We start from the raw sequence: 17,036 nt of genomic DNA, 5'->3' as shown, positions 1-17,036 counted from the left end.
TTCAAAAATGATGAGAGTTATGAAAATAACATCTTCAAAAGAGAAACGTGGGATAGTGTAAAAATCCACCTTACTCAGGGACACATAGTGTCAGGGTCTTTGCAGGTTAATTTGAACTTTCTTTCCCATATAGCACAAGACTTCCTGAAAATGGATAGAGCTGAATTCAAGCTGGAAACTGAGCATGATTCAACCAACGTCAGCACTGCTCTGTAAGGAACAACCAAACCCAGAAGGTGTGAGTACATTTGGGGCATCTCTCTCTCATAGATCTGGAAGCTGCTTTTCTGTTAATGACAAATACTTCCAAAACGTGGAGCAGAAAGCAGACATGTGCACTAGGAAAGAATGAGCTGAACCATCCTCTGCTTGTACTATCCACATGCAAACTCCTTCAACATTACACAACACAATACAAAGACAGATGAGAACTGGTATGTCCCTTGAAACTCTCGATTCATTCTGTACAACAGACACAGATTTCATTGTAACTGCTTCCTGCCTTTTGGCAAAATTAATAAACAAATGTATTCAACAGCTCTGCCACTCACTGGCCTGAAACACGGGTCTCACTTTTCCTGCCGCCAGTGCAACTACGTGAAGCTCCTTCCCTAACCTGGTCTCTATTCCCTGTCAGTAACAATGGTTCTGTATTTTTTTTCCCCTGTTGAATTCAGCTTTATTCAATTCCATCTCAAGCTTCTTGTTTGTTGTACCTTCTTGGTGGCTTCCTAATAGCCCCATGTCTCTGTTTTCAGAAATGACTTGTACAACATGATCTTAACCCTGTACTGAAAAGCGAGCACCGAGCTATATCTGTAATGTGCAGAGCCAAGTCCCCTGCAAAGAGAAACAACCCGAGCACAAGAATCAGTGATTTCAGGTGAAGGAACTGGACAAGAACAATTTTCAAGAGACAGCTTAACAAAACAAACCGTCCTCCATTTGGGCCCAAGTAGAACAAGACTGGCCTGTAAAAACATTTTCAAATGAAAAGTCATTTTCAAAAAGAATTCTTGACAAGATTCATATCAACCGTGGTTTTCCAGCTCAGTCAGACCCTGAGAACCACATTCTGTTCTCATTTACATCAGAGCAAAGCTCAAAGCTTGATGAAATATTTGATGTTCAACCTAATGTAAATGAGAGCAGAATTTGGTCCAAAATATCCTGTTTTCCCTACTGACTTTATTACAGGGTAAGTGTAAGGCAGGAGTTCAGGTTTCTTTTGAAGTTATTTTATGGCAAGGAGATAGAGTGGCACAGATCTAGTTCAACAAGTCTAATCTGTCCTAAATACTCACACAGTGCCTGATGAAAGACCACAGAAAAGTTATGCAGCCCTGCAACGCATAGTTACAGAAGCCACACAAATATTACTGAGCTTACAGCAATTTAAATTGGAAGTATACTGCTAGAAATCTAACCCGGAGTACTTTATATGTCAGCAACTGAGAGATTCTCAATATACCAGTTGAATGAGTTATAAACATGAAAACTTGAAACCATTACTGAAAACTTGCCTAGGAGGAAACTGGAAAACAACAGCACAATTAGATACAAAGAACAGCTAAATGCAGAATTGAGAAAAAGTGAAATCCCCTTCTTGCATACTCGCTTCACCTGCAACATCCAACAACAGCATAATTAGATACAAAGAACAGCTAAATGCAGAATTAAGAAAAGTGAAATCCCCTTCTTGCAAACTCACTTCACCTGCAACATCCAACAGTTCTGCTATAGCAAACAACTTGATCAAGCACAAACAGGAATGGAATAAGTAAATAATGGCAGATAAACTGAATGTTTTACATAGGAACTTTTGAATGTCAGCAGGAGAAAAGAGAGATGACAGAGAAAAACTTCACTAAAGACATCAGGAAGGCAGGAAAGTAAATGGGACTGTATACATCCTTCCCTGTGATATGTGAAGGGCCTATTTAATGAGGCTTACAGACCATCTCAAGCAGTGGTGTTTTGCCCAGTTTATCAGTAATCCCTCACACCATCCTCCCTAATGAGTCATATTTCTTCTATAGTATATTGCCAGAAGAATTTAAGACTGGAATAACAGCATTGTACCTTGCATATTTACAGCACTTTCCCCATTTAAAGCACTTCTCTCATATTACCCAGTTGTTCTTCTTAACAACCTCATCTGCATTTGCTTCCGTGATTCCCTCATTTCAGAAAGGTGCAAAGAATAAGATACTGGCAGCTTGCCCAAGGCTACAGATGAATAAACTAAAGAACCAAACTACAAGTTCCAGTTCTCTGCTGCACTACAGGACTGAAGACCTTTCCCCAGCTGGAAGCAGAATGTCTTATTTCCATGTTCTGACCATCCCTCCCACTGGTATAGCCCAGAAGCAAAACTTTGTACATGGTCACACAACAAACACTTCCAGCTCAACTTCTACTTCACAGCTGGGGAAGCCTCCCCAGCAGCTGTGCCATTCCCATTTACCTCTCTCCTTCAGTAGCTCTGCACACACAACACAGCTAGGACAGCTCTAGTCTTGCAAAGCTGAGGTTTCTACAACAGGCCTGCACTGGAGATTACTTCAGACCTTTTGTTTTGGCTCTGTATAATGATGAGCACCTCAGAAACAAAGCTAATTGTCTACAACATGCAATTATTTACAGGGAATGTAAATCAGAGATTGGTATCTCCCAACCAGAAATAATTCCCCAAACAAAAAAAAAGCAAAAAAAATAACAACTTGGCTTGTTGATCATCTGCATTAACCCACTTAAAGGAACAGCGGCATTAAGGAAAAACATGCTACATGTTTATACACAGTCCAGTCAGGACTCATCAAGTCTTAACAATTTTTGAGCTGGAAAGTCTAGATCCATTTTTTTCTTTGATAATATATTCACACATATAACCAATATCCAAAATAAACTATAACAGCAGCTTTCTAGGGCTTGATTCCCCCACTAGTGCTTCTGAACCTTCATACAATGTTCTCAAATCCCACCAACTACTGTATGCAAACGTGATACACTTGAACATATACACCTATGAATGACACGTTTCTGTCCCCCACTTGAGGGAACTGGAATACCTGTATTGATTTCAGCAGTCAGTGTTCCATCACAGAGACTTGATTTTGTAGTTTATTCACAAATAAAATTCCTACTGATAGTAAAACCAGGAGGTTTGGGTTTCAAGAGCTTCTGTAAACACCTCTGAAAATGGGAGACCTTATACACCATTCCTGGTTGTTTCAGAGATATAAGAATTGGAGTAAAACTCTCAAGACCTTCGTCAATTTTTCACTTCAGGAACACAGCTTGACTGACCAAAATGTAAAGGGAGCAATTCACAGTCTGGATTCATCTTGTTGGGATTATGGCTCTTACACCCAAACATGAACAAAATGATGGCACTGACACCACTGTCTACTTCTTTGCAAATCAAAGTGACTTAAGGAAAATCTACGGTATTGGAAAGTCTTTACTCTAGGAAATCTAGCTGAATGAGAAAACCATAGCCAATAGTAAGAGGACTATCAACACACACCAAATTCTAATAAAGCAGAATAAAGTACCTCCTTAAAGTTATCGAACGCCGATAAAATGATTTCATGTCCTCCTCTGACAAGGCAAACAGCTGCTAGAAGTTCTAAGACAAGGGCCTTTGTCCTGTGAAGAAACAAAACAGTAACTGTCAATGATCATCATGTGCTGAACCACCTTCTTTCTACCTGCTGGAAACAGATGTGGAGATATAGGGAGACATGATTTACATCCTGTGTATTTTTAAATCTCCAAAAACTAGTAAACCTGCAAGATGCATCATCCAGGGCATTTTGACTCTCCCAGGATCATGCAGCTTTGCCCCAGTTTAATGCTACTAAAAACATGCAAAACTTTAAATCACAAACTGCATTTGTGGAAATTCAAGCAAACCAAAGGCAGTTGCATAACTCTGGTAAAGGCAAACAACATCAGCCTTTGATAGCTTGTTCTCCCAGGGAGTTCGCCTGCACAAACCCAAAGAGAAGGCAGTTTTACACAAGCCAGGATCACCACACATCAGCCATTAGTCTTCACGGCAACACAGCCCATTTCACTAAGCCCAGTTTTTAATGAATGTGCTTATAATTCAAATCTGTATTTCTCCTGATACAAATCTGAATTATTTTCTACAATTTGTATTATTGATAGCCATTAAAAAAAAAAAAAGACATGGTTCACTGCAGTAAATATAGATGCCTTAGCATGTCTTTCCCCTCTTGAATGAGAAATCTGGGCAACTCATTGACTGCAGCACTATTAATGAGGGAAAACAACACAGGCATATTAATGAGGGAAGACAACAGAGTACTGAGAGAAAAGCATGCAACAGACTCAGTGTAACCCTAATATAAACCATCCCCAGTATTTTCTTACAGGGTTCACGTAAGGCAAAAGCACCAACTGGACTTTATGGCCAGATGAGCTTTGAGCAGGTAGTAAAATCATGCAGACACATGAAATTAGTCTCATGCTAAAGCATTTACTCAAACCAGATGTTACAGAAAAAGAAATACCTTTTGGCTCTCAAAGTGTCAAGGTTATCTTTGGAAACCAGATAAAATGTTCATTTTCCTAGGAAATTTTAAATGTATAGTTTTCAATTCTTACTCATCCTTTTTTTTTTCCTGCCACAAGAAGAAAACTCAAGCTCTTTCAGATAGCATCAAGGAGCTCTTACTACAGATCTTATCCCCTCCAACGGCAGGCTAGGAGCTGTGTGTGTGGAGAGAGGGGAGGGTGATATCTGTGGGCAGTGCACTCAGGGGATGCCCAGGTCTCTGGTGCTACCCAGAGCATTCACTCAGCAGCTGCCCACACATCTGGGGTGGAGACAGGGAGTGGACAGGTACAGCTGTGTCTGTGGCATCCATATGGGCACAACCAGAGAAGAGGGAGTCCCTACAGTCATCATTCACCTGGCCTGCTAAATCCTGCAGCACTCAGCTAGCAGCATGAATGGTCTGGGAATGGGATCACCTCTGCAGCATCTCTCAGAGCTGCTGCGTCCCTTTTTGCATACCCCAACCAACCCTAAGCAATCAAACCTCAGGTTTCTTCAAGAATTATGATGGGGCTAAAACAAAAAAGAAATCAGTTTGGAACAGCAATAACATTACGTTTTGTCTTCAGCCAGATTTGAAAGGAATTTTTCTTTTATAAACAGAAATTTATATAACCCACTTCTTCGAAAAATTAAAACTCCGGCTCTCTTGATCATGATTTCCAGGCACAGGACACCAAAATTGATAAAAACAATAAATTTCCTATACCCTTCCCATTTATCCCATGCCTAGGCTCCTAGGCTTGCTGACTTAGGGCTAAATGAAAGAAAGGAAGGAAATACCTGCTTCCATCAGGACAAAATTTCAAGCAGTGAAAGACAAGCAGACAACCAATGCAAAGGATATATAGATACACACACACATATATAGTGCTCTTTAGTTTTGTTTCATCTTCTAGTTTTACCTTTCCTTGCAAACATCAGTACGTCAGATTTGGTTTCATTAGACATGCAAGAGGTTCTTGGCTCCAGGCTTTGCTGGAAGTGGCTGCCAGGGTCACAGATGTGTGGGGGAAAAGAGGGGACATAGCTTCGCAGCCATCATTTCCCCTGCACAATTACAACATCACTGCTGTGGCTGAACAGCAACCCAATACAGAACGAAAAATTTCAGACCTAAGGAACTTTTAGACAAAATTCTGTAAAGATTTTCCTACTCTTCAGGAAAATCCCATGCTAAGCTGCTCATTATCAGCAAGATCTGCTTTGCACTGCAATATTGCTGGAATGCTTAAGCACCAAACTTTCACCTGATGATCTTAAGGTCCTTTCCAACCCTAACTATTCTGATTCTGTGATTCTATGAGTCATAGAACCATACAAAGGTTTAGACTGGAAGGGACCTTAAAGATCACCCAGTTCTAAACACCCTGCCACGGGCAGGGACACCTTTCACTAAACCAGGTCGCTCAAAGCCCTGTCCAACCTGGCCTTGAACACTTCCAGCAATGGGGCAGTGACAGCTTCTCTGGGCAGCCTGTGCCAGTGTCTCATCTTCTCTCTGCCATTTTAAAGCCATTCTTCCTGTCATCTCCCTACAAGCCCTTGTTACAAGTCCCTCTCCAGCCTTCTCACTGGCTCCTTTAGGCACTGGAAGCTGCTCTAAGGTCTCCCTGAAGCCTTCTCTTCTCCAGGCTGAATGCGCCCAGCTCTCTCAGACTGTGAAACTAGATGGCAACTGCTCATCTATTTGCACAATTACACAGATTTAAGCCAATTCAGAATGAATTCTGATTTTTGCTATGGGTTTATTCATAAACATACCCCTGCAAAACTTTAGGTACTCTTTATTTGCCTACTTCTTAAACTCTCTAAAAGCAAGTGCAGCGTACCTGGGATTCTTGTTGTTCAAACTTAGTGCAATTTCATTAACAGCATGTGGATGCGACATGACCATATTGAATCCATACTGAAAAGAGAAGGGTAAAATATTATTTCAGTTTTGAGACTGAAATTATTACTTTTAAAATCCAACACATTACATATCTCTGACCATATCTGAAGGCAGTCTATCACAACACTGTAAGCCAAACAAAATGTTGCAGAGTTTACTAAATCAACCAGAACATTTCCATATACCACCGTGCCTAACAACTGCTCTGCCACAGTGTCAAAAGTACTTGGTTTAGCCATGTCAGCCAACTAAAAGGGGTCCCAGAGCTGCTCCTACACCATTAACAACCCCTCTGCTGCTCCTTTCCTCCTCTCCAACTCCTTTTAAATTTTGACAGCAAACTATATAATTAACTCTCTAAAGAGGATTTTGCAATTCAGCGGCCAAAATCTCTTCTTTTCCAGGACACATGCTGCCATACAGCAACTGCATCATGCAGTTTTTGCACAAGTACTGCTGGCTCTGCTCTTAAAAAATGAAAAAAGAATTCCTTTGGAAAACACAGTATTGGTTATTAGCACAAGACCATTGTTGGCATCCTTCCCATCAGAGGTAAGATACCCTGTAAATCCCAAGGAGCTGGTATCCCCAAGGGCAGAGTTAACATACACAGCAGTATTACAAATACCTTGTATGACTGTACAATTTGTAATAAGGGTGTTCACCACAGGCTTTCTTTGAAGCACATATTTTTAGCTACTACTGTTTTAGCAAAAAATCCCAAGTCTCTGAAGCTACGTGGGCAGGCCATATGATCACAGCATCCCTCTAAAGAGAAAAAAAACCTCTTGAAAATAAGATTAGCTTTGGTCTGTTTTATTCTTTGACTTGCAGTTACTGCAATTACCTTGCCATAAAAATGTAACAAAAGTAAAAGCTTGCACCTTCAATCAGTGTATAGCTCTTCTGAAAAATTTATGCATTTCCTGTTAGTACTAAATGCTGAGACAAACTAACTTCAGTTGTGTAGCTGCATGTCTAATCAGTTAGTGCAAACTGCGCCCATCACTGCAAACAGGAATTGGCCCAGCATGCACATGCTCTTGTCTATATGTATCTTTACACTTGTACTAAATCATCTGCATGGGTACACAAGGACTGTGTTATATTGCTTCCCAGCCATACTGCCTGAGTAGGAATTTAAACCTTTGCATTAGTTTTTCTTCAACAATCAGCCACTAATCTTTTCCTCCCCCCTCCCAACAACAAAACAGTTATGTGATCCAAAAGAACAAAAAGGGAAATACCTGGTAATTCATTATGGCCCGTAAACACATGATGCAGACATGAACATCATCTTTTTTACTCACTAATCTGGAATTTTTTAGCGTTCTTCGGCTTGGCAAGGTGTTATACCTGCAAACAAAACCAGCTCTCATCAATCACAAGACTATTTTAAGGTGGTAAGGATAAAGGAATATGAAAATGCAGACATCTTTAAGTTCTGCAGAGCAGACAACCATCGGACAATTGCAAATAAAGCGCAAAAAAGGTCGTGTGCTGTTTACACACTGGCAGTGTAGGGAGCTCAGGATGCACAGCTCCACGACAGGCTGCTAGCCACCCAGCCCCAGGCCAGCACAGACCACGAGATGCCAGTCCCAGCCCTTCCGCCCAGAGCTGCCCATGCCACCAGCCACAGTGTGACTTGTCTGGAGCCAGGTACCTCCGTCTCTCACAGCATGCAACATGGAAAAAATTATCCACCCACAAGGAGAGGTATTCCGGATTTTTTTCCCATGCAGTTTACTTCGCATGAGCAATGGCACAGGCTTTTAATGGAACTGAACATTTGTAGGCATCAGCAAATGTATTAATTCCTGCTGCATTTCATTTAAGAATGGTGCCTCTCTTCTATTCTGCAGCTGAGCTTCCTGAAAGTCCTCCAAATTATTTGAGGAAAATACAGCCCTTAGGAACTTTCCTCAGAACAGAGGCATTAATTATTTTAATGGTAACTCCTAACTAGTAAATCAACCTTGAATTCAATTAAATAAGTATACAGAATAAACACAAAGGGAAATCTTTAAATCTGTTGTTTCTATAGCATAGTAAATGAAAACCACATTTCATCTCTTCTTCAGATACTGCTTATTTTCTTTAAGAAAAAACATGTTTCATGAGCTGAGCACAGGAAATTGGAGACAAGGAGACAGACTGCCATAGGAAATACGTGTCTGTTCTTATGTATTTGAAACTGAATAAGCAATGAGAAAATTATGATTATGGTCAAAACCTCTTTTGACAGGGATGCTCTAACTGCTGCAATTGGCTGATGGTGTTCCTGGTGCCGCCGGCAAGCCCCAGGACCAGCACAAGCCCCATCCAAGCTGCATGGATCTGCAGGGCCACCACAGCTATGCCAGGGACATGGAGGATGTCTGCAAAGCTGTGTAGGCTGCCCTAAGCAGCCCCAGCCAGCAGCATCATAGGTAATGCTGACAGCAAAGGCAAGGAGTGGTGTTTGGGCTTGGAAAAACACATTGATCCTGCTCCCCCCATTTACAGTGTAAAAACAGCCCAGAGAGAAGGTGCAGGCATGTTCTCAATTAGTCACATGGCTGCAGAATACAGTTTTCTCCCGATTTAGACCAATGCAGGTGAGAGGAGAGACCAAAAGGGCATTGGCTCGCCAGCTAACAAAACCTCTAGGCAGGCACAGTAAGCCTTTTGCATTTCCAGTTATCACACTTGGGCTGAAAACAGAGGAAGAAAGTATAAAATTTGCTGATAGAAAGACAAAAAAACAATGAGATGCATGTGCAGTGATGTGCAAATTCTGACATTTCTTACGCAAAAAGCAACTCCACTGGGGAAGGAAAGAGAAATTCATAGACAAAGCTTGACCGCTGAAATAAAATACAACCTCCAGTAAAAACAAGGCTTCTTCAGACAACTGCAGTATTGCCTCACGCTCACCAACGCCACCTTTGGAGCCTGAAGAACATACAAGGGAAGGCTTCACTTCTGTTTGATTTGGGAAAACAACTGCATTGGGGGAAGCTGATGGGTTAAAGCATCCTTAGCTCTCACCACAGCCCCTAACCAGGAGTTAAATGTATCAGTGCTGATACCCAGCAATGACTCAAAGTATAACTGCAAACACAGACCGAGGCAGGACAAGAAGTGAGGTGGAGAAAAAGAGAGCTTCCAGGTGCCTTCCAGACCCAGGCTCTTCTGAGAACTATCCCAACACTCCAAGAAAGCATGAGTGTCACAGAAGAAGTCAGTGGGGAATGATCTGTAATTATGTGGCATCACACATAATTATCAGGTGACAGGATCAAAAGCAAACCTGGTAATTTTTGTGCTCTGGAGAGCAGGAGTTCAGCACCACCACTGCAGAGCCCAGAGCCTGGCACAGGCTCCAGAAGCACACCAATTCACAGAGGAAAAAAGTTCCATCAAGAACTATTAAACACAAGATGCAAACCTTAGATCAGGATGCTTAAATCTCCAGAATGCTGGAAGCATACCTGCAGGAGTATGAACCAGGAGAAACATCTCTGGGTATCTGCCTTGCTAGTACTAAGCAAGTGCTCTAAGCATCTTCTGCACTAAGCATCTGCTCCTCAGCAATATGACAGAGGGGTGTTAGATACAGCTTTGTTGTTATCGCACTTCACTGTTTTCCTCTTTCCTCTCCATATTTTAAGTGCATCTGGGCAGCTACCCTGTTTATTGCTGATGCTGCTGTGCAGTTACTTGTCTAATCTGTGCTACTCATCTTGTTTAAAAGAGGTGTAACTTTTAAAATCCGTGATTAACATTATTATATTAATAACAGCAATTAATAATAACATATAACATTAATGATTAATAGTAATACATGAACAATAACAGACTTGTTTTATTCTGACTCACTAGCTCATTCTCTCACACAAAGAACATACTTGCAAATTTTCTAACTTTAAACACACAAACCAAACCAAATGAGGTAGCTCATAGCAGGGTCTGGGCACACAGTGTGCTGGGCAGTGATCACAGCTCAGCAGCACCCATGCCGTGTCTGCCTTCCTGGCTGCAGGAGTCCTCCCCACTCTGCAGCTCCAGCACAGGACAAAAGCAGAACACACAGCAAGCTCAGAAGCGCAGCGCCAAACCATCCTGCCCATGGACAGCCAGTGACTCTCAGGCTTCAGCAATTACTTCCCTTTGCTTCATTTTCCAAGAGTGCCAAGATGAAAGAAACCCCAAAATTCACAGCAGAATTCAGCCAAACTACTTTTTTTTTTTCCATAGATATGAATGCATAAATCAGCTCAGGGTGCTCCAGACGGATTTCAGGTTTGCAGGAAACATGACCTACTTTTGCCTGAGAACAGTGAGTGGTTAATGCATGGGAGCTGTGTTTCGGGAACCAGACCCGAGGAGGAATGCAGGATGGGCCTTGGAGGACCAGGACAGGACAAGGTTGTTCCCTGCACTGCAGGGCCATCGCAGCTGCCCCGAAGCCACCATGAGCACTTGGGATGGGTGCTGCACTGTACCTCACAGCTTGGCTCCAGGGCACTTTGTCCAGCTGCTCCTGGTGGGAATGGGACAGGTCAAGGAGCTCCAGCCAGGCTGTACTGCCTGTGTCCCCATGGATAGGCTGAGTGCCCACACACAGACCCTGTGCTTGGAGACTCATTTGTTCCCCAAATCTCCCTTATCAAGACAAAAGAGGAGTACTTCAACTTTTAACTGGGAACCCTATGCTGAGTCTGAACTGCGAAGCATGGAAGCACCGCCAGTGTTGTCTGGAGAATGTATAACTAGCATATTTCCATACGTTCATTCACTAAATATGAAAAACACTGCAGTCAGAAGATTTAAAAGTCATTTCTAGTCATACAGAGATCGTTCCTAAAATTATTTATCTCTCTTTTAAACTACTAAAGGCTGCATACATTATTTTCCTTCAAATTGTAAATAAACAGAATTAGATCGTTATCATGCCACTCAGGGCCTGGTGTATCAACTCCTTCAATTTCAGAATGCCTTTAACCATCTGACAAAGTTTTGTCAACTGTACAAAATGGGAGAAAGTCTTCTTAAACTAATAAAAAATGACCATAAAACCAGAATTTGGCATTTCCAGCTGCTTGGAGAGTGAGGAGAAACTGAATCATGGAGCAAGCATACTCTGCAATGCAGCAGGACCCTGAAGCATGCTGAGTTTGAGCTCCCTGGGCACTCAGCTTGATGACTCAGTTTGGGATCCAGCCACCCAGATGGAATCTTCTCAGGCTGGGAGATGGAGATACTCCCCTCCACACTGCTCACTACCTTTTTTAGGCACCTTATCAAAAGCCCTGCACTGCTGACTAATGCAGGCACCAAAACGAAGGGCTGAGGTGAAAACAGTATTCACTTCTTTTGAAGAGATGGAAAAGACTGATGAGGTCTGCAAACATCCTGTATAGCAGTACCTGCCTGCAGGAAAACTGCTATTTTGAAGCCTGGATATGTTCACTTGGAGGAGTCTTATGACCAGCCATATAGGCAGAGCCAGAGGTAGCTGTTGTGTTCTCTTCCCAAAACTAAGACAACCTTCACCTCTGGGACTCTGCTCCAGCCTCAAGCTGCACATCATGCTCTCTCTGCAGCAGTCCTCCTGCCCTCCCCACCATCCTGTACACTCCTAATTGGCAGTGTGCTACTCAACGATATCACCAGTGATATTCAGAGCCCGCAGCCTCCGGCTTGCAGAGATTCCACCTGTGTTAGTTTACGATTAGGCTGAGAAATGAGTATGGAATACACAATTGAGAGCTGCAGTGCAGAGAAGATATCTCTGGCACAGATGGGATTCTGCCCTAGATTTAGATTGCTTCCCTTCAACAGATGCAAATTTCTTCACAGAGACATGAATGCCAAGAATTAATAAGGATTTTTTTTTTTTTTTTTACAGAAACTCCTCTACAACGACTCTGCACACTGGAACTAAGAAGGCTCAAGATGCTTTGTCTGAATTAGCAGCAACTGCAACGACCCCTAATGTTATTTGTTTCCTTCATAAAGGCAAGACAGACCAGCAGCAGCTCTAACACCTCCCTTTATGCGACATGAGCCAAACCAAGGTGGATGATCTTCATTTGCTTTTATTTCATTTCTTGTTACTAAACATTAGGCTGATCCGAGCATCGGGATGAGTCGTCGGTTTTGATTTCCTGTCTGCTGCAGGTCAAAGATTATGTCACCAAGAGTATATTTATCCTGATAATTAAACTCAGATGGTTCCGCTTTTATTTCTTCTGCCCCTCCTTCGTAAGAACTATAAAACCTTACTTCTGAAAACAGCAGAAACAGAAAACCTGACCACGTGCAAGCTCCTGCAGTGTGACATGCTTTCCTCCTGCCATCCACCAGCAGTGGGTATGGGATGTCACACGTAGAGAGAGAGCTGCTCCACAACTTCATGCCTTTGATGCTGGAGGCCGAGGGGGAGTACGCAGGATTCAGCGTCTCCACAGCTCGGACACTGCACCTGGGTGGGAAAACCAACCACTGTTAAAATCACGGCTAAATCTGTGCTGAAACAGTATAGTTTAAGGTTCTTTTTCTCTCCCAGCTGTAACAGAAGTACATTTCTGTTCAAGAACAACTCATTTATCATTTTTATTCAATTTGTTAACAATTTAGTTAATGCAGTGCTTGTAAAGGCACTGCTGTGATGTCTCTGGAGACTAGGCTGGGCTTTTACCCACCAGCCTCCTACAGGAAGGTGAAAAGGACCATTCAGCCCAGCCAGCCTGAAGAAATTGATTTTGCTAAACTGCTCCTGCCTCCATGTCCCACTTACTTTGTTAACATTATCAGTGAGAACTGGTGAAAACACGCAGTGTGTCCCAGACTCAAACAGAACTTTATATAACCAAGACCTAAAAAACACAACATGCAAGGGCATCTTCTGGTACAAAACAGCTCACACTGACACTGAAGGCCCACAAATGAATAATCAAAACACCTACGCAACAAACTGGGATACTCAAAGTAAGTAAAAGCCCTTTCCACCATGGTAAGTGAGCACAAATCTCAATACAAACTCCTGCCATCTCCACCAATGACTACAGGAGAACTAACATACTTAAAATGAGGACATGTGCCCAGTACAACAGTGCAGACTTCTAATGCACTGCATTAATAATGAATATAAATTATAGATGGTTATTCCCATCATTTTTGTCTCATTATCTGCTAAAGACTATCATGCCCTCATTTGCCTATACCAGCTCCCTCTGAGTAGGAGCAACGAGAGCAAAGGACAGAGATCCAGGGTGGACCAGCAGCTCGCCCAACACTATGTGGGCAGGGACTGCTGATTTGCACCAGGGTTTAGTGGGGTTTGGATTGCCTTTCTGTAGTTTTGTTGTTGTTTGGAAGTGGTGGTGTTTGTATTATGAATGTACTTCTGACAGCAGAAAGGGACTTTGGATGGGGAAGGTCTTGGTGCTTCCTACTAATTTTGGATTCGCCTCATCTCGTAGAGGAAGTTACAAGCTGGGTCTGCTGGCCATGGGGACCCTGAACTTGCACCCTTCTGCAGGGAATGATGCCCAGAGAGGGAATGACCATGAGCCTGTATTCAGTGGCCCCAGAAGCTTTAAAACCAGTGAGGAACAATCAACTCCTTCATTTGTGCAAGGGAAGAGAGAGCAGATAGCTGTGCTGCCCAAAAATGCCTCCTTTCTGCCACTTCAAACAGGGCAGGAAACCTGGGTTAGTCCCACACATGTAAAGAGAATAAATGACTTCAAGCCTGCTGTTTTTATCTTCATCTAACGGAATCTGGGAAAACTATTAATCCTTAAATCTGAGGACATATCTGCTACTTAAAAAAGATGAGAAAAGAAATGGAAACAGCCAGGTTCAGTCCTCCCATGCTACATAGCCAGTGTGTGTCTACAGATGCCAATGCACACCCAGGTGGCACTTAGCTCTGCTGTGCCATGTTCATCCCATGTAACCTCCTGCAAGGGAACAAGCGTGTTTCTTCACTTCCATAAACACACACAGGTGGGAATTCTCCCCCAGTTTGACCAGAAAAGTCACCTACAAACGTCCCATAACAAAACCAAGCAGGCTACATGAAAACAGGTACACGCTGCATTGGAGTTACCCTCAGCTGCCAGGGACACGGCTGCCTGTCTAAGGTCTGTGAAAATCCTGGTCTTCAGACAGAGGAACCAGAAGAATTACAAGACCAACAACTGGCTGCTCGAAAATATACTCTGCTAAAGTAGCAAGTATCTGACACAAATTACGACGACAAAGCCAGCTGATCCCTGAACAGTGAATGTGCTAATGGCAAAGTCCAAATTAAATCTTTGCAGCATACAAAGTCAGTGTCAAATCTGAGTCCAATTGTTGAATGCTTTCAAAGCCCATTTATAGGTTAAGATACATTTGCCTAGATTGCCCTCATTATGGACTCCACAGATTCTGAAGAAAAAAGTAAGTTTCCCAGTTCCATCCATACAAAACATGAAGTATTTGCCTCAGAAGAAAGGGAATTTCTAATGGGTTGGGACATTACAAAGTCTGCATTAATATTTATCTGACAGGAGAGTATAACTCTCATATGAAAGTAATACTCCTCCTCCCCCAAAAAAGCAGCAATAAAACCCCCAAAGGTTCATCCCTGCTTTTATTCTTCTGCCCTCATTTTGGTGGTTGCTTCTCAAATCCCTGTCCCTCCTCCTAAAAAAAAAAACAAACCTCAGTTGCCAAGGAAACCCAGTGAGCAGGGAATTGGCAGGGTTTAACACTATTAAAAAAGACCTACTGGAAGCTAGTGAAAGTCACAATTAGAAATGGATAGCCTAAGCCACGCAAACGAAGAGAAAGCCTCCATGCCCACGTCACCGCTGGGGGAGTTCACACCACAGCAAGCTTGCCCATAACTGCTCACTACAATGGAGCCACACCGTTTGAAAGCGTGCATGGGGTATAACCTTGCCAGCACTTCCCAGTGTTGCTTTGTGCTTACCTCCTGTTTGTTTTGTATAATTAAATCTCAGGGTTCTGAGGACTACGGCAGGTTTACTACTATTGAACCCTGAGGACAGGCAGGAGAGTTGGTGCAATGACACTGCCATACAGACACCAAAAATGAAAAAACATTGTGTTAAAGCTGACAAGTTAAACAGTGTCTCCCCAAATCTTCTTGCTATTTTAATAAAAAGGAATCCAGGCCAAATCTGTTCTCATTTTTCATACTGGTAGGGCATTGAAGGGATGAGTCCAGCTCCTGAATTTTAAATTACCCTGTTAAGATTATCAGCCTACTCCTTCTTTATCCAAGAGGGAGGACCACTTCTTCTTTTCTCACTATTTGAATGGGTTTCAATGCAAAGATAGAAGAGGAGCTTCCACACAGAAGAACCTATGGCTTGAGTCTCCATGTGCCCACAAATGCTAATTCCATGTAAATGTTGGACAGTTTTTACCTGCTGTCCAGGTAAAAAGATGGCTCTGCAGACAGGAGGCAGCACTTTGCTGAAAAACACTGTATTAGGTTACATTTCTGTGTCTGTCTGGATATGAGTGAAGTCTCTATTTGTAATAAAAAAGAAGAAATAAAACGGACAATGACTAAGGGCTCTATGTCTCAGGTATGAAAGTAATAATATTATCTGCAATATGATAAAGGAAATTTTACTTTTTTCCAAAGTAAAACATATCTTATTTTCTTTTAGAAAATCCCACTCTACAGAAGCAAACTACACTTTGAAGTTATAATGTGATAACCGCACGTTTTGGAACTGAAAACTCCCCCTGATGCTCAGGTGGTTGTTTTACCAAGACGTACTATTACCAGATTATAAGGCATGGGGAGCAGTGCTGGCCACATGGGTCCCATGCCCTGCACAGCCCATGTTGCGGGTAACCTTGCACCTGGGACTTACGAGGTTTTCCAGCTCGAAGCCTCATCAGCAGAGCACAAAGTGAAGCTGCTCCAGAGGCAGTTGGTTGAAAAGCAGCTATGGCAGCATTTGAACTGAAGTTGCTCAGGGAGAGAAACCAATCTGATGGTATGTGAAAGGCGGATGAGAGCAGAGGAAGGAAGGATGTGAGAGAAAGAGAATTGGAGAAAAAGATTTGAAAGAGGAAGGGGAATGAAGTGTGCAAGAAAGGAGACAGTGACATGGAAAAAAAAGAAGGTAAGGAATCAAGGAGGATGTGAAAAAAGGAAAAAAGGACGGAAGGAAACGAAGAGAAAAAAATGTAAGAGACATTTAACATATACCTGACATGCATTTCTACTGCAACTAATCACAAGCACGCCTCCCAAAGAGAGCAGAATCAGATATTCTCCTGCAAGACTCTACCATTTCTCTGTCACAGTAATTAAAGACCAAAGAAAACCAAAATCACTAAGAACACCTTTGTAATATTAAAAAAAATAATAATCAACTGGTCAAATGATTTTGTTGCACTCATAGGCTGTATTTCTTTACCAGAACTGTCTCCTTCTCTCTACTGCCTGATGTCTGTGAACAACATCTTCCAGGTATCATATCCACGACCACTCAGGCTGTAGACAGAAGACACCCAACATCATCTAAA

The 17,036-nt window shown here is 42.4% G+C and overlaps 1 protein-coding gene across 10 annotated transcripts in view; it reads right to left on the bottom strand.

Moving 5' to 3' along the window:
* Nucleotides 1-17,036, bottom strand: part of FMNL2 (formin like 2) — a 145,072-nt gene that overhangs the window by 32,764 nt on the left and 95,272 nt on the right. For 9 of the 10 annotated variants that reach the window (XM_061445896.1, XM_061445888.1, XM_061445914.1 and 6 more), the window contains exons 7-9: nucleotides 7,730-7,838; nucleotides 6,421-6,497; nucleotides 3,558-3,651 (exon numbers count right to left, since the gene is read on the bottom strand). In XM_061445896.1, the coding sequence (XP_061301880.1) occupies nucleotides 3,558-3,651; nucleotides 6,421-6,497; nucleotides 7,730-7,838 (280 nt within the window). Of the gene's footprint in view, nucleotides 1-3,557; nucleotides 3,652-6,420; nucleotides 6,498-7,729; nucleotides 7,839-16,375; nucleotides 16,400-17,036 lie in introns of those variants that run through there. The other variant, XM_061445947.1, reaches the window with a different exon arrangement.

The sequence above is a fragment of the Pezoporus flaviventris genome, unplaced genomic scaffold (genome assembly GCF_033815535.1).
Source record: "Pezoporus flaviventris isolate CSIRO_AGI_PZ_B2104156 unplaced genomic scaffold, CSIRO_AGI_Pfla_v1 ptg000001l, whole genome shotgun sequence".
NCBI classification, from domain to species: Eukaryota; Metazoa; Chordata; class Aves; order Psittaciformes; family Psittacidae; genus Pezoporus; species Pezoporus flaviventris.
Note: the sequence above shows the minus strand (reverse complement) of the source record. Positions and strands in the feature narration are given on the sequence as shown.